Source organism: Theropithecus gelada, chromosome 6 (assembly GCF_003255815.1).
Source record: "Theropithecus gelada isolate Dixy chromosome 6, Tgel_1.0, whole genome shotgun sequence".
Taxonomy (NCBI): Eukaryota; Metazoa; Chordata; class Mammalia; order Primates; family Cercopithecidae; genus Theropithecus; species Theropithecus gelada.
In genome coordinates, this window is record NC_037673.1 from 111,470,969 (window position 1) to 111,496,247 (window position 25,279).

General features: G+C 34.8%; 1 protein-coding gene across 2 annotated transcripts in view; it reads right to left on the reverse strand.

Moving 5' to 3' along the window:
• Positions 1-9,672: 9,672 nt before the first annotated feature.
• PGGT1B (protein geranylgeranyltransferase type I subunit beta) overlaps positions 9,673-25,279 on the reverse strand; it is a 52,991-nt gene continuing 37,384 nt past the window's right edge. The window contains exons 7-9 of one of the 2 annotated variants that reach the window (XM_025389354.1): positions 20,702-20,886; positions 15,749-15,857; positions 9,673-11,423 (exon numbers count right to left, since the gene is read on the reverse strand). In XM_025389354.1, coding sequence (XP_025245139.1) covers positions 11,242-11,423; positions 15,749-15,857; positions 20,702-20,886 — 476 coding nt within the window. In that variant the 3' untranslated portion in view covers positions 9,673-11,241. The remainder of the gene's footprint in view (positions 11,424-15,748; positions 15,858-20,701; positions 20,887-25,279) is intronic. The other variant, XM_025389355.1, reaches the window with a different exon arrangement.

Sequence of the window (25,279 nt, forward strand, 5' to 3'; positions counted from 1 at the left end):
AAATAGGGAATCCTCCCTAATTCATTTTACGAGGCCAACATCATCCTGATACCAAAGCCTGGTAGAGATACAACAAAAAAAGAGAATTTTAGACCAATATCCCTGATGACATCAGTGCAAAAATCCTCAATAAAGTACTGGTAAACCGAATCCAGCAGCACATCAAAAAGCTTATCCACCATGATAAAGTTGGCTTCATCCCTGGGATGCAAGGCTGGTTCAACATATGGAAATCAATAAACGTAATCCATCATATAAACAGAACCAAAGACAAAAACCACATGATTATCTCAACAGATGCACAAAAGGCCTTCAACAAAATTCAACAGCCCTTCATGCTAAAAACTCAATAAACTAGGTATTGATGAGATGTATCTCAAAATAATACAAGCTATTTATGACAAACCAACAGCCAATATCATACTGAATGGGCAAAAACTAGAAGCACTCCCTTTGAAAACTGGCACAAGACAGGGATGCCCTCTCTCACCACTCCTTTTCAACACAGTGTTGGAAGTTCTGGCCAGGGCAATCAGGCAAGAGAAAGAAATAAAGGGTATTCAATTAAGAAAAGAGGAAATCAAATTGTCCCTGTTTGCAGATGACATGATTGTATATTTAGAAAACCCCATCATCTTAGCCCAAAATCTCCTCTAAGATGATAAGCAACTTCAGTAAAGTCTCAGGATACAAAATCAATGTGCTAAACTCACAAGTATTCCTATACACCAATAACAGACAGAGAGCCAAATCATGAGTGAATTCACATTCACAATTGCTGCAAAGACAATAAAACACCTAGGAATACAACTTACAAGGGATGTGAAGGACCTCCTCAAGGAGAACTACAAACCACTGCTCAATGAAATAAAAGAGGACACAAACAAATGGAAAAATATTCCATGCTTATGGATAGGAAGAATCAATATTGTGAAAATGGCCATACTGCCCAAGGTAATTTATACATTCAATGCCATCCCCATCATGCAATGACTTTCTTAACAGAATTGGAAAAAACTACTTTAAACTTCATATGGAACCAAAAAAGAGCCAGCATTGCCAAGACAATCCTAAGGCAAAAGTACAAAGCTGGAGGCATCACACTACCTGACTTCAAACTATACTACAAGGCTACAGTAACCAAACAGCATGGTACTGGTACCAAGACAGAGATAATAGACCAGTGGAACAGAATAGAGCCCTCAGAAATAATACCACACATATACAACCATCTGATCTTTGACAGACCTGACAAAAGCAAGAAATGGGGAAAGGATTCCCTATTTAATAAATGGTGCTGGGAAAACTGGCTAGCCCTATGTAGAAAGCTGAAACTGGATCCCTTCCTTACACTGTATACAAAAATTAATTCAAGGTGGATTAGAGACTTAAATGTTAGACCTAAAACCATAAAAACTCTAGAAGAAAAGCTAGGCAATACCATTCAGGCCATAGGCATGGGCAAGAACTTCATGACTAAAACACCAAAAGCAATGGCAACAAAAGCCAAAATTGACAAATGGGATGTAATTAAACTAAAGAGCTTCTGCACAGCAAAAGAAACTACCATCAGAGTGAACAGGCAACCTACAGAATGGGAGAAAACTTTTAAAATCTACCCATCTGACAAAGGGCTAATATCCAGAATCTACAAAGAACTTAAACAAATTTACAACAACAACAACAAAAAACAACCCTATCAAAAAGTGGGCAAAGGATATGAACAGACACTTCTCAAAAGAAGACATTTATGCAGCCAACAGACACATGAAAAAATGCTCATCGTCACTGGCCACCAGAGAAATGCAAATCAAAACCACAATGACATATCATCTCACACCAGTTAGAATGGCGATCATTAGAAAGTCAGGAAACAACAGGTGCTGGAAAAGATGTGTAGAAACAGGAACGCTTTTACACTGTTGGTGGGAGTGTAAATTAGTTTAACCATTGTGGAAGACAGTGTGGCGATTCCTCAAGGATCTAGAACTAGGAATACCATTTGACCCAGTCATCCCATTACTGGGCATACACCCAAAGGATTATAAATCATACTGCTATAAAGACACATGTACATGTATGTTTATTGCAGCACTATTCACAACAGCAAAGACTTGGAACCAACCCAAATGTCCATCAATGATAGACTGGATTAAGAAAATGTGACACATATACACCATGGAATACTTTGCAACTATAAAAAAGGATGAGTTCATGTCCTTTGTAGGGACATGGATGAAGCTAGAAACCATAATTCTCAGCAAACTATCCCAAGGACAGAAAACTAAACACTGCATGTTCTCACTCACAGGTGGGAACTGAACAATGAGAACACTTGGACACAGGGTGGGGAACATCACACACTGGGACCTGTTGTGGGGTGGGGGGAGGGGGAAGGGATAGCATTAAGAGACATACCTAATGTAAATGACGAGGTAATGGGTGCAGCACACCAACATGGCACATGTATACATAGGTAACTAACCTGCACGTTGTGCACATGTGCCCTAGAACTTAAAAAAAAAAAAGCCACACTAGTAGCAGACACCTTAGTAGGTGCCAGTCCAGGGAACAGACCAGGGCAGCAGTGTGCAACAGAGACCCTCCCATGCCCCAGAAAGACTCACATATGCCCAGACAGCAAGCAGCAGGAAAAAAAGTCACTGCTGAAATTGGAAGAGACTCAGATTGTTAGCTAACACATTCAAATGGCCCTTTTCCTTAGCCTCCCCCCAATCCCTTAATACTCAAACATATGGGCAAATAAACATGAAATCCATTTGAGGAAACAAATGTTATATTTTCTTTGCATATCTGAGCATTTATTATGTTTTCGATCCTGCTACCACAGACTAAGATCATATTACTTTTTGGGGGGTAGGAGTAAAGATCACATTGTTGAATTATATTGAGCTTACTGTTAAGAATCCTATCTTTTTAAAATATAAATTTGCAAATAATTATGGGGCTCTCGACTACTGTTTCTACCCAAGCTGCTTTTTCTATATCAGTGATTGGTTCTCAACTTTGAGTGTGCATCAAAACCACTTGGAGGGCTTGTTTAAAACACAAATGTCTAACCCTACCCCCAAAGTTTCTAATTCAGGAGGTCTAAGGTACGGCCAGAGAATCTGCACTTCCTAACAAGTTCCCAGGTGATGCTAATGATTCCATCTGTAGACCATACTTGGAAAACTAGTGCTCTAAGTCCTGCTTTAGTGGACAGACATTATTCTGATTTCATTCTCACAGGCATACAGTTGGCATTAATTCATACAGCACGTATAAAGAATTACCCTCCCCCCAAACTTATTAGAACTTGATTTTCCACACATTATCAATAACGGAATACCACTTTCACCCACAGAGAATGAAAAAACTTTAAACTTGATAAAACCTACTGTCGCAAAGGATATGAGGAAACAGCTACTCTCATACCTTGTTGAGTTTATAAATGGCTACTGTTTCTGGATGGCAATTCTTGGCAGTAACTACCAATATTTTTAAAGCATAAATCCTTTAGTACAGGAATTTCTTTCTAGGAACCCCATAAAAATAACTAAGTGACTAAATGACGTTCACAGCAACATTTATGAGTTGTAAATAACCTAAGTTTCTCTTAATATGAGAAATATTAAAAAGTATTGAGTCATAAAAGTGAAAAGCATCTTCTGATTATTTCTACAGTTTAACCACTGAATAATTGTCTACTGTAGTAGAAGAAAGACATTCTGTAATAGAATCTCATTTGTGGGTGTTCTAGTGTGGTACTCAATTGCTGAAACTTACATGACAAGATGAAAATCCATTAATCGGTTAGCATACTACTTAGCTGCACTTTATCAAATTGACTTTAGTGACTGTGTTCCTTCACTCCTTAGAGATTTCATAAAGCTCTACCAAACTCCTTGACTTGCTCATGTAGGATTAAATGAGAGGGAAATTGGCTTTGAGCCTAAATTCATAATCTTTTACCTTTTCACAATTTCCCCAGTGAATTATATGTTTTTCATGTTCCCATATAAGAAAACTTTTTGACATATTTATACCCACAAGAAGATGCAAACATACCTGAGTGAGGTTCCACATACCAATCACCAACTGCTTCAATGAGGACACCTTATATGCTGGTAGTGCATTACCAGTTGGTTCAAGGAATCCCACATAGACTTTTAATGGTCACCCTTAATTTAGTTAGAGCCTCAAGATATTTAATGAAAAGTTAGAACAAACATGGAAAAACATGGAAAGAAGAGGGTGGAGAATGATCACCTCAGTTAAAAAAATGTGGTATAAAAAGAATGTTATTTCTGGAGACAGAAAACATGCACTCTAGTTACAGAACTGCTACTAATTACTAAAGATCTTGTGTGAGTTAATTCATATTTGGAGCTCAGATTTATAATTTGTAAATGAGTTTGAGGAACTAAGCCACAAAGCTCTTTTCCAATGCCACAATTATTACAATTAGACAGTGTTTTACTATCAGGAGCCCATTTTCTGATCATATTTAAAATCTTAGTGCCAAGATAAAAGTGTGCATTAGTATAACCTTCTTAAAAAGCAGTTTGGCAAAAAAAAAAAAAAAAAAAAAAAATCAAATTTAAATTGTGCACACTTTTTGCCCCAGTAGTTCTTATCTATAAATTTAAAGAAACATGCAAATGGGCAATTATACAATTTTCAAGGATCTCACAGCAGTATTTTTGTAGTTGTGAAAAATAAGGCACTGATTATATTTAATCAGTGCCTCATTTGCCATTAAAATGGTAAAAAGTGCAATTACTTTTGCACTGACCTAATAGGTTTATGCAACGCAATACTACGCAACTATTAAAGTATGGCTACTGAAAGGCATTCATGATATACTGTTGAATGAAAAAAAATACCACAGAATATTTAGTACCTCAGATCTTTGTGTATAGTATACACACATATATCTATTTATATAAGTATATATCATATTGGGATGAGTAATACTTAAATGTACAGATATTTAAAGAATATATATTCTCTATTTTTATATCTCTGTATACCGAGAGATTAAAGGTCTGAAAGATGTATGCAACAGTGGTGTTTACCTCCAGGAAGTATAGGCTGTGGGTATAGTATAGGCTGGGATAGGGAGAGAACTATCACCTTTTCTTTAAATTATAAAACTAAACGTCGATTTTAAAAATAAAAGGTTCAAAGTGAAATAAGCTATTTTTTAAAAATGTAAATATCTGAATAATTAAGCACCAGTAATCTCAATAGCACTTACATAAAAGTTCATTTTCTCACCAACTTGAGATGCTGCCTTTACTGTATTCTAAATGCGATTGAGTCTATTTCTGGAATTCCTTTTCTGTTACATTGAACTTCCTATTTTTAAAGGGCCAATACAAAACTTTTCATTCATTCAACATTAGGAATGCCTTCCAATATCCATACTTTACCAGTTGCGTAGTATTGAGTTACATAAATGTATCATAATCAGTGTCTTTTCACAATTACAAAAATGTGGCTGTGAGATCCTTGAAAATGTATCATTGCCTATTTGCATGTTTCTTTATGCTAAATCTCTAGATACAGAGTATCTGGGCCAAAAAGTGTGCACACTTTTAAAAATTCTGATAGCTATGCAGATTTAGAGTATGTTTTAGTGTCGGATGTGGCTGGTCCTAATTCTTTTCAGTTTCCACGGTTTTTCTAGTATGTTCTCTCAAAGGACAATATAATTTTTATTGGAATGGCATTGAATTTATAAATAAACCTAAGTGGGGAAAGACATGTTTTGATGTTGTCTTTCTATCTAAGAATATCATATATCTTTTCATTTGCTGGAATCTACATATTTGCCACTCAAGAGTTTTTTTTTTTAGTTTTCCTCATACAGATTTTAATGTGTCTTAAATTTACACATTAAGTTTTCTTTTTACTTTTGCTATCACAAAGGTGGTCTTCTCTTCAAGTATCTTCTAACTAGTTTAGGTTTGCATACATATATATATGTATAGTCTTGTTACTCTTTTTAGTAAACATTTTTATTGAGCTATAATTATACATACAGAAAAGTGCACAAATCATATACAGCTTGATAAATATTCATAAGGTGAATGCACCTATGTAACCAGCACCTAGATCATGAAACAGAACATTACCAGCACCACAGAGTCCCCTTGTACCCTCTTTCACTCCTACTGAGTTAAAGCCAGTTGAAAACTAATGTATACTATATGGTTCCACTTATATAAAATTCAAAAACAGACAAAACTAATTGATGGTGATTTTGATAGTGCTTACCTTTGGGAAGAGAGGTAGTGACTGAAAGGGGGTGCTGATTTCTGACACCATACATAAATGCTGTTTTGAATGAAATGATTCAAAATGGAATCAAAGTATGCACTGGTGAAGCCTACTGATATTTGTATGTAAATTGTATTTAATAGCTACTTTACTAAATTCTTTTATTGTTTAGTTTTTCTTCTGGTGAAGCCTACTGATATTTGTATGTAAATTGTATTTAATAGCTACTTTACTAAGTTCTTTTATTGTTTAGTTTTTCAACAAATTCCTTTGGGCTTTCTAGATACATATTCATATCTGCAAATAGTTTTAACTCTTCCTTTGCAATTCACATCTTTATTTTGTCTAACTTCATTGGCTAAAACTCTCAACACATTAAGTAGTAGAGGAGTTAGTGGGCATGTCTTGTTCCTGACTTCAGTTGGAAAGTCTTTTTTGCTTTGAAATTTAAGATGCTGGCTTTTAGGTAGAGGTACAATGTTAATTGATTATTCATCAATTTCTACTTAGCATATTTAACGTGAGTGCTCAATTCTATCATGTCTTTTCTGCAAAGATGAAGATATTTCTTAACTCTTAATATGATGAATATTAATAGATTATCTAGTATTGAATTACCCTTGCATTCTTATAATAAACCCAACTTAGTCATGATTACCTTTTGAAAGTGCTGTTGGATTGTTTGCTAATGTATCATTAAAACTTTTTATTAATATTCATGAGATTGCTCTATAATTTTCTTTTTGGTACAATCTTTGTCAGGTTTTTGAATCAGTGCTATTACATTCACTTTATAAAATGAATTTAGCAGTTTCTTTTTTTTTTTTTTGGCACTTTGAGGTTCAAGATTCTTTTCCTAGTCTCTGGAATTGTTTAAGCAAGAATAGGATTATTTAATCTTAAAAGGTTTGGTAGAAATCCCCTTGAAACAATCTGGGCTTGATGCTTCCTTTGGTAAGGGGTACTTTTAACTATTTGTTTCTTCTATGGCAACTGGTTTGTTGTGACCTAAATTTTGGCAATTTGCATTTTTCTCAAAAGTTTTTGAATTTATTGTGTAAAACTGCACAAAGTAGTCAATTTAAACAAATTTCCTCTTTTACTATTTCCCCCTTGTCATTTAAATTTTTGTATTTGTGCTTCCTCCTTTTTTTCTTAAATAGATTAGCTGGTAGTTTATCGTACTCAACTCCCCGCACTATCCATCACCAACTTGGATTTATTGCCTTTATTGTTTTGGTTTGCTACTAGTAATTATTTCTTGTTTTTATTGTTATTAATTCCTTCCTTCTGCTTTATTTTGCTTTTTACTCCAAGTGTTTGGTACTTGGTTAATTTTCACCTTTTCCTTTTACTGATAATTGCATTAATTACTATAAATTTCCTGTCATATTTGCATTTTATTTTTTGGCAAATATTAGGTTTTTATCTGTCTTGCGTCACGTCTTTCTGGTGTGCTTTCATTGTCTGTGAGGATGTTGATCTATTTATTATTTCTCATACTAACTTTGAATGGAGTTGGACTGTAATCCTGGCTCACTCACTCTTTTTTTCCCCTTAACTGAAACGAGTTTTTCTGTACTTTTAGGTGGGAGGAGTGCTCTAGGATGACTTCACAGCCTTAGAGCTCCCATTTTCACAGTGATTTAAAAGAATATATATATGTGTATATATATGAAAATACATATATATAATGTCTCTGTATCTTGGCCTTTCTACCCAATACTTATCTAGATATTTCTTTTGTCCTATTTTACCCATCCTGCCCATTTGAATTCTAATTCTAGAAGTTTGTCCTCAGTGCTGGGCTTTGTCTCATAAGCTTCAAGACGTACACAGCAAAAAAACCCAGACTGCTCTAATGCAGTCATCAGACCTTATTATATTGCTTTAACATTCATCTGCAAATGGGATTCGGTAGTCACTTCCCAGTTTCAGTGTCTGTTCTTAGATTGGCCCACTGCACTTTGTAGTGAGAAACCGTGGGCAGTGTTGTAGTTCTCCAATTTGCAGAGCTGTCAGAAACCAGCTGCCTTCCTTCTACTTCCTCCCACAGATACTGAAACTATGTGGGTCAGTGGTTTGTCCTTGCTTAGTTGTATTTTGAAGTTCATAGAGCTACCTTGTCATCTAGTGTTGTAATAGTGTCTATAGTGTCCTAGTTGCTCTGTATTTTTATGGGGAGATTAGAAAACAACACTGTTATCATCATTTTCCCTGAGGTTAAACTGTTAAGACCTCTTTCTGTTGTAGGAGAGGTTTTAATTACAAAAATAATTTTATGATCATTATAAAGAACCTATAATTTGAAATTTGCTATATTCCAGCTACTATCCTAAGTGCTTTATCTGCACTATCTCATTTAATCCTAAACCCTGTGAGTTAGGTTTTACCTATTTTCCTTATTTTATCAATGGGAGAGTTAGGGTCCAAGATCATGCCACTGAACTGGCAAATCTGGGATTTAAACCCAGGTCATCTGATTCCAGAGCACCTCCTCATTAACTGTCTTTCAAAAATGATCAGGTCCAACAGTTTTCAAATTATATACCACCGTCAGCAAGATTTCTATATGAATTTAGATTAAATACAAATAACTAAAGATCTAATAACACATATATATTATAGATCAAATCTAAAAACACTGAAATGATAAACAGGTTAAACTATGCCATATGATCTGACTAATCTTATTTGTATGCAGATGCTCAAAACAAAGCTCCTCCTCCTACCTTCTAAAAAAAAAAAATACCACAAAATTAGGGGGCAGGAAGGAGACAATTAGGGAGTAGGAAAATAGAGCTTTTTGAGATTTCAGACTTCATATTTCCCCTCATTATATCACTCCTGTTAAGGAATAAAGCATATATGTGAAATATTGCTTATAATTTATTTAATCGATAAATACTTTTCTTGTAAATAACTATTTAGAAAAGTCAGAAATAGTTTCTCCACAATTCACACTGGCCTGCTATTTTCTGGTCAATTAAGTTGCTATGGAATGTGAACATTTACTAGTCCATAAAGTTTCACAAGAAAGTCTCCCACAGGTGTATCAATTAGAAGCATACTAAAATTTATCATCTTATGGTATTAAATTTTAAGGAGTTAGAAAATATTTAGCCTTATGAAATACTTTTAGATTGGAATTTTCCTGTAACTTACATTTATGAATACAGTCATACAGTTACTACCTTTATTACCTCCTAACCTTTCTTGGTGATACAGAAAAAACAATTTGGGCTTTTTATATAGTACTAAAGCCATTATATATATGCTACTTCAACTTCCAATGTCTAAGAGATGACTTAGTTTGAGATACGGATGTCTTACTCTGCCAGGATTGAAACAGTAGCAATTGGAATAACCCATAGAAGGATAACGTCTGTTAGTAAGCTTAGTTTTTCCCCCCACCATCAGAAGATTTTTTTATTTCTAATTAAAAAACATACAGTTGGCAAACTCAGGTTTAAAACTAAGCATGCCAATAATAAATGAATCATTTCTCCAAGTACATACTGTTTCCCTTGGGAAGGACTGTTATTTTACAACATTTTTTCCTCTAATTTAGAAAAAAAGATAACATTTAAAATATTACAATGCCTAAACAGTGATACCAGTAATATAGTTTTTATACTGATGTTTATATTTCAACATTTATTATCACCAAGACTAACTTAACCCAACTCCTTTAGTGAAGAGATTTCTTTCCCCATTTCAGTACTAGACTCATAGTTCTGAATGTCACTAAGCAAGTAATGGATATGAGTTATTGATTAATTAATTACTAATGAAGAGTTTTTATATTATCTCCTTTATAATTAGCTAGTTCATAAACTTAAGAAAACAAAACAATGAACAAAAACAAAACCCTATTTCTTATCCTTTAAATAGTTACATTTGCCTTTCACTTACCTGAAAATATGAGAATAAAAATGACCATGTATAGAGTTGCACCACTGAATCTATTTGAATGGTTCTGTTTTTGTATTTTTCACTTATTTAGTTTGAAAAAAAATTAGAAAAGCATTAGTTTGAAATTAGAGCAGCTAACACACTGGGGGCAACGAATTAAAAAATTCAAAAGGCTAAAAATAAAAACACAAAGTATCTTTCCTTCTAGATAAAAAAGATTGTTTTCTTCCTAGAAAGCAAGAAAAGAAAAAAAAAAAAGGCAACTAATGATTTGAGAATAAAATCAAACATAACTGGTATTCACCACAGCAATGTCTAAATAAATGACCCACATAGCACAAAACTTTCTCATTCACAATCACATATAGTTAAGTTGCTTTTCCCTCAGTTACATAATAGTTGTCTTCAAATAATCTCCTTTTAGAAAACTATCATATTAGTTAAACCTATTTATTCTTACTGTGAAGTTATTAATTTCATTTATATAGGCCACAAAGGTTTAATTGGCACACTTTACTTAAGAATAAGACAAAATAAGTCACTCTTTTTTAAAAAAAATTATGGTAATCTGCTTTCAAAGAATAATCCCAGATACTTAATTCATTAAAGCAAATTTTCCACCATCAGCAGTGAGCTTTTTAAATGATCACTAAGTGTTCACCTGAAGATTATCAATGCTATATGAAGTGCAAACTTGTTTTGAAAATTCGTGTCAATTTTATAAGATACAATTTGCACTGAAGAGTTTTTAAAAAGATAACCTACACACATACAGTTAATTTGCCTCAAACAACTTCTTAGAAATACAGTATAAACATTTAAGAACCACGACAAAGTTGTGGTTCAAACTTCAACAAAGATTTTCTCGAAACCCAATACAAAGATTACTGGCTCAAGACCATATCCCAAAGTGACATCAGCAGGAGATTTGATTGTAAGACTACCTTTTAAAAAAAGAGCACACTTGGTTATACATGGCTTTTAAACTTGAGCTACAGTTATGCTACAAATCCCCCCATCCTCCCAATCTAAAGTCAGTCATGTGGAAATATGTACATTCTCTGAGCATTGTTTAGAGTCCTTGGTTTTCCAGCTTTGATGGAGATCTAGAAGGCGTTCAGAAGTCCGTGTGCTTACATTCAGAGCAGGATGAACTTTACAAATTCCACTTTCCTCCATTAGTGACAGGCCACAGATCCCAAAGTATGCATGCAAAGCATCTGAAAAGAAGGCATTTAAAACATCATAACAGGCATTCCTACTTGTACATTCTACAAAATATTTCAGCTACATATTTACCAGCCCATCACTCCATTAAAAGTTTAGAGAAATGCTAATATAGTTTTTAAAATATTTGCTTTCTCAAAGTCTCAAACATCAATTAAAAAAAACCTAGATGATCAAAATAAAATATTTTATTCATGAAAATATCATTAACAAAGGAAAACAGTTTCCAACTGAAGAGCTGATACTATCCATAACCTCTGTGATGAAAAGACAGGAGGAGCAGCAGTCATATGTAAGACTTCTCACTTGAGGGAGTTTCCCTTTTTGCTTACTACAGAACATGGAAATGAGTAGCTTCAATGCTGTATCATTAAATTTTTTTTCTTTAAAATGAAAACAAAACTCTGAATCTAAGTTGCAATACCCCTTGCTCCATGTTTTGCCTCTGAAAGTTCCTAAACCATAGGCAGGACTATCCTAACACTGTGTTAAATAAAAGGAGCTTATGCAAAAATAATCCATTCTGGAATGCTGTGCCATATTTAATCCTCCTATTTAGGGTAATGTCAGTCATTGTAAAAATATCTGATCTGACAATAAAAACAAACTCACATTCTATTTGGTTGAAATAACATGAGTGCTCATACCATGACAATTCTGCACTGGCTCACTAATCTTTCAGGGGGCAGTAATCCTCTTCTATTAAAGTGGCCAATGAAATCACATGGTCATTCTTGCCTAGGAGTCTTATGTAGACTTCTGAAGAGCTCAGAGCTTTGCAGTTATAGGAACACTACAAAGACAGTTTTGTACCAGTCAAAAATTTTTTTCTACTTTTGAATTGGCCAACATTTATGGCCTTAAGAGCTATTAAAGTTCAAAACAGGCTGGGTGTGGTGGCTCACACCTGTAATCCCAGTACTTTGGAGGCTGAGGAGGGTATATTGCTTGAGCCACACGAGTTTGATACCAGCCTGGGCAATATGGTGAAGCACCATCTCTACAAAAAATACAAAAATTATTCAGGTATGGTGGTGTATGCCTGTAGTTCCGGCTACTCTGGAGGCTGAGGTGGGAGGCTCACCTGAGCCTAGGGAGGCTGAGGCTGCAGTGAGGCATGATTATATCACTGCACTCCAGCCTGGGCAAAAGAATGAGACCCTGTCTCAAAACAACAAAAAGTTCAAAACATCTTACCACATCAAATTTTGTCAAAAGGGTTAAAGGAAAAGCTTTACTTACAAGAGTATCACTTATTTTTTCAAAACAGAAACGACAAATAGTTGTGCTTACTCAATGCCATTGTGAAAACGTTATTTCACTAATAGAGGCCCATGTTGATCAACTTTTAGGCCTTTTCAGAAAATACTTAGGTTTCTTCTGGCTCACTTTCCTTTGACTTTCAGACTATAAAAAATAAATTTGATTTCGCCTGTAATATTACATCATTCCATATAATTATTCTAAAACTACAAAGGGTACAAAGTAACATTAAGCTGTTTTCTAGAAACTAGGAACGTTTTCTAGGAAAAATTACAACAGAAGATATACATCCATAATAACATAAAATAGAACTGTGTAATACTAAAATCTCTCTGGGTAAAGTAACAAATAAAACTTATTTTTTTCTCAAAAAGATTTTTGTAACAGCCAATGAGATCAGAACTCAATTGTTTCAAGCCTCAAATTGCTTTTTTTAAAAAACTCCTTATCTGTAGGTGGCAATGTATAAGCACTTTACATGTGGAAATATGTTTACTCCATAATAAAGCACTTTAGATGATGAAATATATATATATTCCATAACAAAAGCTCATTCTTTAGAAATTTCTTTCATAAATGTATATAAAATCCCTCTGTGTCAAATTTGCTACTAAATTTACTAGAACCAAGAATAAGCTTAAAGAATCTCATTAAAATGATTGTAAAGGTTCTGGGACCAGATCTTTACACATAAATTCAATTTAGCAAAGACTTTCTATGCTTTCTAGTGCATACTCTGAAAACGTAATGTATCTGTAAAAAGTAAGTAGTACATCCAAATATTTACACAAATGTTAAAGTTAGCAACTGATCTCTCCGGAAAAAGCGTCAAGAACTTTCTTTTTAAAAAGCTATTACAAACACTGAATGTATTTCAAGTATGTTTACATAAGAAATGTTTTCTAAGAGATTGTCATTTCCCTATTTCCATTATTTGTTAAAACAGTACCCGCACTGATTGAAAAAATGGAATAAAGTCCAAAATAATTCTCAGTTTTCTTGAGGCACTAGAGATACAAAAAATTTCAAAATATTATTTTTCTTGAGAAATTAACTTCTGAAAACACACTTTGGCTTACAACTTTGAAAGCAATGTACACTTTCTCTAAGAAGGCATGTTTTACTATGGATTGATTGATTGAGATAGTCTTGCTCTGTCGCCCAAGCTGGAGTGCTATGGCACGACCTTGGCTCACTGCAACCTCTGCCTCCTGGGTTCAAGCAATTCTCCTGCCTCAGCCTCCTGAGTAGGTGAGACTACAGGTGCGCACCACGATGCCCGGCTAATTTTTTGTATTTTTAGTAGAGACGGGGTCTCGCCATGTTGGCCAGGCTGGTCTCAAATTCCTGACCTCAAGTGATTCACCTGCATCAGCCTCCCAAAGTGCTAGGATTACAGGCTTGAGCCACCACACCTGGTCTTTTATTTTATTTTACTTCATTTTATTTCTTGAGATGTTCTCTTGCTCTGTTGCCCAGGCTAGAGTGCAGGGGCATAATCTTGGCTCACTGCAACCTCTGCCTCCCAGGTTCAGGCAATTCTTTTGCCCCAGCCTCCCAAGTAGCTGGGATTACAGGCACTCACCACCAGGCCTGGCTAATTATTGTATTTTTAGTAGAGGCAGTGTTTCATCACCAAGTGGCCAGGCTAGTCTCAAACTCCTGACCTCAAGTGATCCGCCCACCTTAGCCTCCCAAATTGTTGGGATTACAGGAGTAAGCCAATGCCCCTGGCCCACCTTAGCCTCCCAAAGTGTTGAGATTACAGGAGTAAGCCAATGCACCTGGCCTAGGAAGCATGTTTTATATGAAAATACAGGCAAGTAGGGGTGTAAGAAAATATTCCTGCTCATTTCAAATACAAAAATATGATTTCAAGAGCTCCTTATTTATATTCTGATTCAAGTACACATTCCAACTATAGCAGTTCTGTGATGGAAGATGAACGCTGATACGGCACTTTCTAGGCTGATAATAAAAACCACGACTCTATTGCAATACTGGCAAAAACAATCATTCCTTGTGTCTAGTTTCATATTTGTAACTAATTCTTTACTTGCTTATCAAAAGTGTCAGTGTTTGAAATTATTTTAACACACTCTTAAATGGATTTTTATAGGGAAGCTGTATATACAGTTATTTTGCTGGAGGTGAAAACGTAAGTCGGGTGAGGTGTAGGCTACAAAATGATGGTAGAGGTGGGAGAGGAGCCAAATTTTGGGAGGGCCTTGAGTGCCATACCATTTATATTGTCTGAATCTGTTGAAATTTGGAGAACAAGAGTATGGGAAGTGAGAAACACATATTCAGGATTTGAAATATTTTATTTAATGATTTTTTTTTTTTTTTTGAGACAGAGTCTCACTCTGTCACATAGGCTGGCGGGCAGTAGTGCAATCTCGGTTCACTGGAACCTCTGCTTCCTGGGTTTAAGTGACTCTCCTGCCTCAGACTTCCACATAGCTGGGACTACAGGCACGCATCATCACACCCGGTAATTTTTGTATTTGTAGTAGAGTCAGGTTTCAACATGTTGAACAGGCTGGTCTTGAACTCCTCACCTCAAGTGATCTACCTGCCTCAACCTCCCAAAGTGTTGGAGTTACAGGCATGAGCCACTGCGCTCGGTCTATTTAATGACTTCTGAAAAGAGTAAGAACTGATTTCCTTCAGGATCGGGAGTAATTTACTATCCTTAGCTCAAGTCATGACTAATAATCCTAATGGTTTTGGATGGGCTAAATAATTCTCTTCTTTGGAAAGGACCCATTCAGACCATCTATGTTATTGATGAAAATGAAATAAAACATTACTAAGTAAAATATTTGGGGAAAAATGCACACTATACCCATGCATCTTGATAATAAACTCTTTCCTTTATACTCCCCAATACCCTAAATCTATCCTAAGCTTACACAATATAGCTTTTTAAAAATAATATTTAATGTAACTTTGCAACTGTGCCTTTTTCTATCATATGCCTTTTCTGATAAAGATGCTTGAAGATCTATTCAGGAAATAAAGGTTGTTCTGGATTCACAAAGAAAATAATTACCTGGATGACTGTCTGGCCACTTGGCAAATCCCCCTACAAGGCGATCTTGAGTTGATAAGATGTAATTTCTATTTTTCTCAAAGTTAGTGTATTGGAAAATTTTTAGAAGCTGAAATGACATGACAAAACTCATATCAACCTTTGGCTCAAATTTCAGATGTTTGTCATTTAGATATGCTTTTCTTTAGCTAAGGTGCTCAGACCAACTCTACGTGGCCTTGAGCACTTGAAATGAGTCAATCACATTATCTTTTTTATTTTCTTATCAAATCTACTCTCCTTTTCTTGACCCTCTATTTCGTTCTTCTGAATCAGGCCAACTGTACCCTTTGAAGCACATTAAGCTAAATTCAAAAGACAACTCCAATCCACTCAACATAATCAGTCATTTTAAAAAGTAAATTTTATCTACCCATATTTTAACTCTTATGATAAGCTCTTTAGCTATTAGTTATAAATTAGTAGTAATTGGAACTAAAAATGTTTTTTAAAAAAAGAGCAAACAAAAATTACTAACCAGATGCTAAAGACAGTTTTGAAAATAGTAAAGAAGTATAGCTCTTTAATTAGGAAAGAAAAAGGTAAGACAAAAATGATTGCAACATAAAAAACTATATAGTTTTTAATGATTTAGGACATGTACTTGGTTTTTCTCTCAAGATCCCATAAAAGTAAGATATAAATAAGTAAATAACACTGTGAAGTTCAAGATGAGGTGTGCAGTAGGTAAGAGGGATCAAGAAATTTCTGAAGATACAAAACAATTTAATATATGTCAACGAACCAGAGAGCCACAGCTTTTAGTGACTGATGAAGAAGCATTATTTCTCAAAAAGAAAAGCTAAACTCATAAGAAAGTTATGGTACAAACAAGAAACAAATTTATTCATTTACATTGATTTAATTAATATACTATAAGGAAAAAGGCTTTTTTGAATCTTGATGTTAGGAACATTTTCCATCAGTGGCACATTGGTCATTAAATAAAAATGAAAAAAGGATAATATTAACACTGCACTTGGCTTAGCAATAAACAATATTTGCACTATCCTAATAAGTGTTGGTTAGTGGTTTTCAAATTTTAGAATCAACCTATAGGCAAAGCCTGAAAGATGTGATTATTAATACTGAACAAAAATATGAATGCTTCCTAACTTGACATTATAAAAATAAAGGTAACCTTATATAGCATTGGAAGGTAGAAGATGAGGAAAAGACTCAGAACTAAACATAACGGGTAACAATTTGTTGGAAAAGTGAGAGGCTAAATCTTAATTTCTCTTAGTTGGGAATCATCAATAATATCTAAAGGTGATAAGAAGTTAGTCTGTAATTTAAAGTTACAGAAATGTCCACAAGAATTAAAACATTTTTAAAAAGTTTAAAAGTGGTTGCTTTCAGAAAGCTGTCAAAGACTACTGACGTCAAATAAAAAAGACTTGGGACAACTTGAAAGGGTTCCTATCGACTAAAGATGGGACAATTTAAGCATCATATATATATATATATTTTAGTCATATATGACTAATATATATTATATGTATTATATATGACTAAAAAATGTTAAAATCTATGTATTCACAATGATTCTAAAAAAAAAAAAAACAAAAAAAAAAACCAGAAACAAACCAAAAAACCCCAAACTCTAAAATCTAATATTTCATTGGAAAGGCTGAGGGGATGGTAGGGAACCAACTCATTTTGTTGAACACTATTAAGGGAAAGAAATCGGTATTTATCTGTCCTTCTCTGTACAAAGTATATCTCAGGGGAAGGTAAAATAATTCTTCTTTAAAAAACAATGCTAGTTAATAAATTGAGATGGAATGAAAGAATACCACTGTTTTATAACCTCTTAATGCCACAACTGATTTAAGCAATGATCCTTAATGCTTGTCAAAACTATTCTATAAAAAGTTGATAGTTTCTATAGACTAGCAATGAACAATCCAAAAGGAAATTAAGAAAGCAATTTCATTTACAACAGCATCTAAAATGATTCAATACTGAGAATTAAATCTTAATAAAAAAGTGAAAGATTTGTATGTTGAAAACTACAAAACATTGCTGAAAGAAACTGAAGACCTCCTGTATAAATGGAAAAGCATCCTGTGCTCATGGATAGGAACACTCAACAGTGTCAAGATATCACTACTACCCAAAGTGATCTACAGATTCAATGCAATTTCCATCAAAATTTCAAAAGACTTTTTTTGCAGGAATGGTAAACTCAATTACCAGATTTATATCAAATTGCAAGGGGCTCCAAATAGTCAAAACAATCTTGAAAAAGAAAAGTTGGAAGTTTCAAACTTCTTGACTTTGAAACTTACTACAAAGCCACAGTAATAAAAACAGTATAGTACTGGCACAAAGACAGCCATACAGAACAACGGAATAAAATAGGAAGTCCAGAAACAAACCTCACATATATAGTCAACTGACTTTTGACAAGGGTGCCAAAACCATTTAATGGAAAAGGGCAGTCTTTTCAACAAATGGTGCTAGGAAAATTAGATATCCACGTGTCAAAGAATGAGGTTGGATCTTACCTTAGATCACATACAATAATTAACTCAAAACTGATGAAAGGCCCAACATTAAGGCCTAAAACCGTAAAACTATTAGAAGAAAACACTGGGGAAAATCTTTATGACAGTGGATTTAGCAATAGTTTTACGGACATGACACCAACAACACAAGCAATAAAAGAAAAATTTAGATAAAATTGGACTGCATCAAAAAACTTTTGTACATTAAAGGACACCATCAACAGAGTAAAAAGGCAACTCAAGGAATGAGAAAACATTTGTAAATCATATATTGGAGAAGGGATTAATATCCAGAATATATGAAGAACACCCACAACCTTATAACAACAAAAGAAACCAGATTTAAAAATAGGCAAAGGGCTTGAATAGAAATTTCTCCCAAGAGATATACAAATGACCAATAAGTACATAAAAAGACACTCATTATCATTAGAAAAACGCAAATCAAAACCACAATGAAACGACACTTCATATAAAAAATGGCTATTTTATATATAAAACAAACAGAAAAAACAAATGTTGGTGAGGATGTAGAGAAATTGGGACTCTCATACATTGCTAGAGGGAACATAAAATGTTGTAGATGCTGTGGAAAAGTTTGGCATTTCCTGAAAAAGTTAAATGAAGAACTACCATATGACCCAGCAATTCCGCTTCTATATACATATAATACTCCTCAAAAATGAAGGGATTTGAAAATATATTTATACACCCATGTTTTTAGCAGTATTATCTGCAATGGCCAAAAGGTGAAAACAACTCAAGTGATCATCAACAGATAAATGAAGAAGGAAAATGTGGTATTTATATACAATGGAATATTATTATTCAGCCATTAAAAAAATGAAATTTTGACATATGCCATGTCATAAATAAATCCTGAAACCATTATGCTAAGTGAAATAAGCCAGAAAACAGAAGGACAAATATTGTATGATTTCACCTATATGAGGTACCTAGAATACACAAATTCATAGTGACAGAGAGTAGAGTAGAGGTTACCAGGCTGAGGGGAAAGAAGAATAGGGAATTACTGTTTAATGTGTACAGGATTTATGCTGGGTAAAATGAGAAAGTTTTGCATGGTAGTGACGATTACACAACATTGTAAATTGAATTAATACTAGTGAATTGCAAACTTACAAATGTTTAAAGTGATAAGTATAATGTGCTATGTATATTTTCAACTCTGGAGCTCTTTAATTAAAAGGAGAGATAATTGGATATTACGTGCCTCTTGGTGTGATACAATAGGAAATATATGTGATACAATAGGAAATCATTGGATATTTAATGATAATAAGCAATTATGGCTAATTGTTTAGATGTGATGACACTAGGGTTCTGGTTTTTTTTTTAAAGTTATTTTCATTTAGAGATTACATTAAAAATTTTCCAAAGAATATAAAAAATGCTATCTGGGATCTGCTTTAAAATAATTCAGTGAATGGAAGGGAATTAGTTAGAGTATAGATAAAGAAAGGGTAGCTTTGGGTTGATAATTGTTGAGATGGTTGATGGACACATGGGTGTTCATTACACCATTCTCCCTGCTTTTGAATATGCTTGAAATTTCCCACAGTCAAAAAAAATTGAAATGATGAACCTGAGAAATAGTACTCCAAGTGAGGAGAGACAGGGAGACTACTGTCATCATTTTAAATCATTCTTTTCCCAATATTTTTCAACCTTATACATAAATTTTAAGAGAAAAATTTAGGATATTACAGAGAAGACAAACATGGACTCCTCTAACAGACTCCTGTTAGATTGCAGAATATCAGAACAAGGTGACAATTCTTAAAGATAAAAAGGCAACTTAAAAATAGAGAAAACTTGTGTGTATTTAGTGACTAAGTAACCTTACAGAATTAGGTATATTAAAAGGTAATAGAGATGGGAAAAAATGTGCTGGCATGTCAATTGATGAGTTTCAGAAGGTTTAAACAAATAAATAATAAAAAAGTCCCTACATGGTTTTTGAAGAAATGACCCATGGTTTGTCTTTTAAGATTAACACCTTCCCATAAAACCTTTACTGGTATCATTTTCAGACAGATCCCTGATTTACATGAACTAGTCAGTTCCAGTTACAAGTTTTTTATTACCTTACATCTACAAGAAAGTAAGTATTTAATATGTTCTATATAAGGTTTAAGTAGGCATAAAACTCAAGTTCTGAGTTACCTGAGTTTTCTAAGAATGAAAATTTTCAAGCAGCACAAGAGATCATTGAATTCTATGGAAAAACCATAGAAAGACTAGCTTTGGCAGAGCAAAAGAGAAAATCCAGTACCCTAAACCTAACAATATTTAATACACATTACAAAGACCAAAACTTTTTAGCACAATTTATATGAACACAGAATATAGGTTTCTCATTTTTTATTATTTCTCTTACCTTTAGAGTTGCTCCCACCCAAAAAGAATAACAGGTGTCTACAGGCTTATTGGGTCTTCCATGATAACCATTTTGTTGCCTCATTATACACCACCTCTTTATTCTGTTCAACTCTTTTTCTGAAAAAACTTCTTCTAGTTTACCCATCAGACATAGTGAGGCAATGCCACAAAAAGTAGATCCTCCTGTTAATCAAAACCACACAATGTTTTAAACTTCAAATTAGATGCTTATGAAAATAGTACAGAATGTTCGAGGGGAAAAAGTGGTTATATAATTCTAGAAAATAGTGAATAAAATTTAAATTTAAAAGATGAGATTTTAAAATAACCACTATACACAAGTCTTCAATATTTGATAAAACAGAGAATAACATAAAGCTATAAGAAACATTTTACTTATGAAAAAAAGTAGTAAGACTTGGAACAAGACTAAGGGACTTGTTTAAAATTACACAGTTAATGGCAGATTTGGAACTAAAATCTGGGACTACTAACTCCCTGTCCAGAACCCAATCACCTGAAACTGATTTTTAAGTCCCTTAAAGACAGTATATTGCTGATGAATTTAGGTTCCATCACCCCTAAGCTATAGACAAGTTTTCACACATAACATAAACAAGTTAGAAGCTGATATACAGATATTACAACTAGTCAGCTTAAGAATTTTAAGGAAGTAGTTTACAGTCCCACCAACAGTGTAAAAGTGTTCCTATTTACTAGTTCAACCATTATGGAAGACAGTGTGGTGATTTCTCAAGGATCTAGAATTAGAAATACCATTTGACCCAGCCATCCCATTACTGGGCATATACCCAAAGGATTATAAATCATGCTGCTATAAAGACACATGCACATGTATGTTTATTGCAGCACTATTCACAATGGCAAAGACTTGGAACCAACCCAAATGTCCATCAATGATAGACTGGATTAAGAAAATGTGACACATATACACCATGGAATACTATGCAGCCGTAAGAAAGGATGAGTTCACATCCTTTGTAGGGACATGGATGAAGCTGGAAACCATCATTCTCAGCAAACTACTGCAAGGACAGAAAACCAAACACCGCATGTTCTCACTCATAGGTGGAAACTGAACAATGAGAGCACTTGGACACAGTGTGGGGAACATTACACACCGGGTCCTGTCGTGGGGTGGGGGGCTGGGGGAGGGATAGCATTAGGAGAAATACCTAATGTAAATGACGAGGTAATGGGTGCAGCACACCAACATGGCACATGTATACATATGTAACAAACCTGCATGTTGTGCACATGAACCCTAGAACTTATATTAAAAAAAAAAAAAAAAAAAAAAAAAGAATTTTAAGGAAGAAAAGAATGGTGGGGAATGGGGGTGGTAGGAAAGAGAGAAACCAAATATGAAAGCAGATGCACAGCATTACTTCAAAACGTATTCACACCCACTGCGTAGGCTGAATAATGCCTCCCCAGTATTTAAGTCCTAATCCCTGGAACCTGTGAATGTTACTTTATATGGAGAAAGAGGCTTTGCAAATGTGATTAAGTTAAACGATCTTGAAATGGGGAGATTATTCGGTATTATCTGGGTGGGCCCTAATTGTACTCACAAGAGTCATTACAAGAGGAGAGAAGGAGATTAGACTAACAGAGAGGTGGCAGTGGGTACCACTGCCAGGTGGCAATGCAACTATGGTGCCAGCGATTTGAGTGTTGTAGCCAAAGGCAAGGAATGCCAGCAGCCACTAGAAGCTGGGAAGAATCAAAGGACAGATTCTTCCCTGGAGCCACTGCTGGCGAAAGAAGCCAGCCCTGTTGACATCTTGATTTGAGCCCTGTAATTCTCGGCTCAGGCTTAGTCACAGATGTATAGCTCTGGCCAGAAGTGGAGAGAATAAATTTGGGTTGCTTTATGCCCCTATATTTGTGCCAAAATGTTACAGCAGCGATAGAAAACTAATTAATACACTCACAAAGGTACTTTCCTCAGGAAATGAAAAGTCAGTATTTTTCCATATAAGAAAAGAAACAACACTTTTTACTGGCACTATTTGTTGTCAACTCCAAACAATTTGAATACACTTATACTTGACTTCACCTAGTGATTTTTAATAATTTTAGCAATTTAAATGTCTTGTTCCTAATATATCTCATGCCTTAACTATCCTTTTGGTGTTACAAATGTATTCTCTGGCAAAGGAAAGGTGAGCATTCCCTCTAGAAAACTCAAGGTAGCTATCATATTAGAAGTGTTACTGTCAGCTAGGAACTATTTAATCTTCAGAATTAGCTGGGACATCTATGTTACTCTTGAGTGAATCAAAAGAAAAGCTAAAAAAAATTTATTGCAACCTTTTAAAATAATTTCTATTAAGCAACTATTAATCTTATTTCCTTTCCAAATGACTCATTAGTTTCAATTTTTCTTTCATAACCAAGTCATGACTTCAAGTGTTATTACATCATTAAATATAAAGTCTCTAATAGACAGTAAGTAACCTTTAAAACTCCCGAAAAGTAAAAAGAGGCAATTAAGAATTACTCTCCAAACTACCTATTAGGACTACTTAATGCAAGCTGGCACAACTCAAAGAAAAAACACTCTTTACTTTGTCCAAACTAATGGATTTTGAAAATAGTAACTACAGAAGTTTGGACACTGGGTTGCCAGAAACATTTACAAAGTCTAAGATTAAACTAACATTCATTTACCAACAGGTAAGCCTGTTGCTCCTAAAGTCTCTTGTTTTACACAAATCTCTAAAAAACTAGTTATAAAACCCCGTATAAAAACTAGTATGTTAGGCTGGGCATGGTGGCTCATGCCTGTAATCCCACCACTTTGGGAGGCCAAAGTGAGAGAACTGCTTGAGCTCAGGAGTTCGAGACCAGCCTGGGCAATATAAGGAGACCCCGTCGCTACAAAAAAATATTTAAAAAATTGGCCAGGCGTGGTGGTGTTCACCTGTGGTCCTAGCAACTTGGAAGGTGGCAGTAGGAGGATCGCTTGACTGCACCCCAGCCTGGAAGACAGAGTGAGACCATGTCTCAAAAAAAAAAAAAATAGTAGTATGTTAGAAGAGTGTTAAAGGCAGACATAGAATCAAGAAGAAAAGAGAAGTGACATCTTGATAATAAGTAGATTACAAAATACTATTTAAAAACAGGCACAAGAACTAAAATGGAGTATCTTTTTGGGGCTAGATGTCATTAGATCAATGATCTGTACACACTTCAAAATACTTCAAGCATATTATATCATATATTAAAAGTACAATACTAGAATTGTTCTTTATTATAATGATTTGAGTTCATCAAGAAAAGGTGTGGCCGGGCGCGGTGGCTCAAGCCTGTAATCCCAGCACTTTGGGAGGCCGAGGCGGGCGGATCACGAGGTCAGGAGATCGAGACCATCCTGGCTAACATGGTGAAACCCCGTCTCTACTAAAAATACAAAAAAAAACTAGCCGGGCGTGGTGGCGGGCGCCTGTAGTCCCAGCTACTCGGAGGCTGAGGCAGGAGAATGGCCTGAACCTGGGAGGCGGAGCTTGCAGTGAGCCGAGATCGCGCCACTGCACTCCAGCCTGGGTGACACAGCGCGAGACTCCGTCTCAAAAAAAAAAAAAAAAAAAAAAAAAAAGAAAAGGTGAAACTGTGTTCATTAGGCCTTAGTTGAAGACATAGTATGAACAAAACTTTAAGGATAATAGTAAGAATATTGAGGCAAATACAAATAAAAGAATAAGAAAGATTTTCATCTGAAATGGTTAAAAGTTTGCCACCTACGTGATGTGCTTCAGTTACATGGAGAATTAGCATATGCAGAATACCTCAGTCATAAAACACCACAGATGGAAGGGACCACAGAGACTCTCTCTTAACCTACCCCAGTTCTACCAAGTGCAGGGTAAAGGAGGTGTTCCTGACTTCAGCTCTGTTATGTCATGATCTACTTATATTTTAACAGTGTTTAACAGTTGTAACTTATTTTGCTCCCACAGGTTTTCCAGTTCAGTTTTAGATATTCTCTTAGTACTTGTATATACTAAGTTATCAGAAAAGAATCCATGTCCTCTGAAACTTAAGGTAGTCAACAATCATATAGCTAAAGTAGAAAACTAAATAAATAGGCACATAAATAAGCACATCATTTTACAATTAAACACCATATTAAAAAGGTGAAGTAATATTTTTTTTTTTTTGAGACAGGCTGGAGTGCAGTGGCGTGATCTCAGCTCACTGCAACCTCCGCCTCCTGGGTTCAAGCGATTCTTGTGCCTCTGCCTCCCGAGTAGCTAGGATTACACGTGTGTGCCACCACGTTTGGCTAATTTTTTTTGTATTTTTAGCAGAGATGGGGTTTCACCATGCTGGCCAGGCTGGTCCTGAACTCCTGATCTCAAGTGATCCACACACATCAGCCTCCCAAAGTGCTGGGATTACAGGCAGAGCCCCCGTGCCTGGCCAAGTGATATAAATTCAAGGGTGTTGAATATTTAGATTTAACATTCATCTTTATATAATTAAGAAGTAGAGATATTTTAAAAGAATCATGGAACCAAATTAATTTACCTGAACTTCTGCATTATGA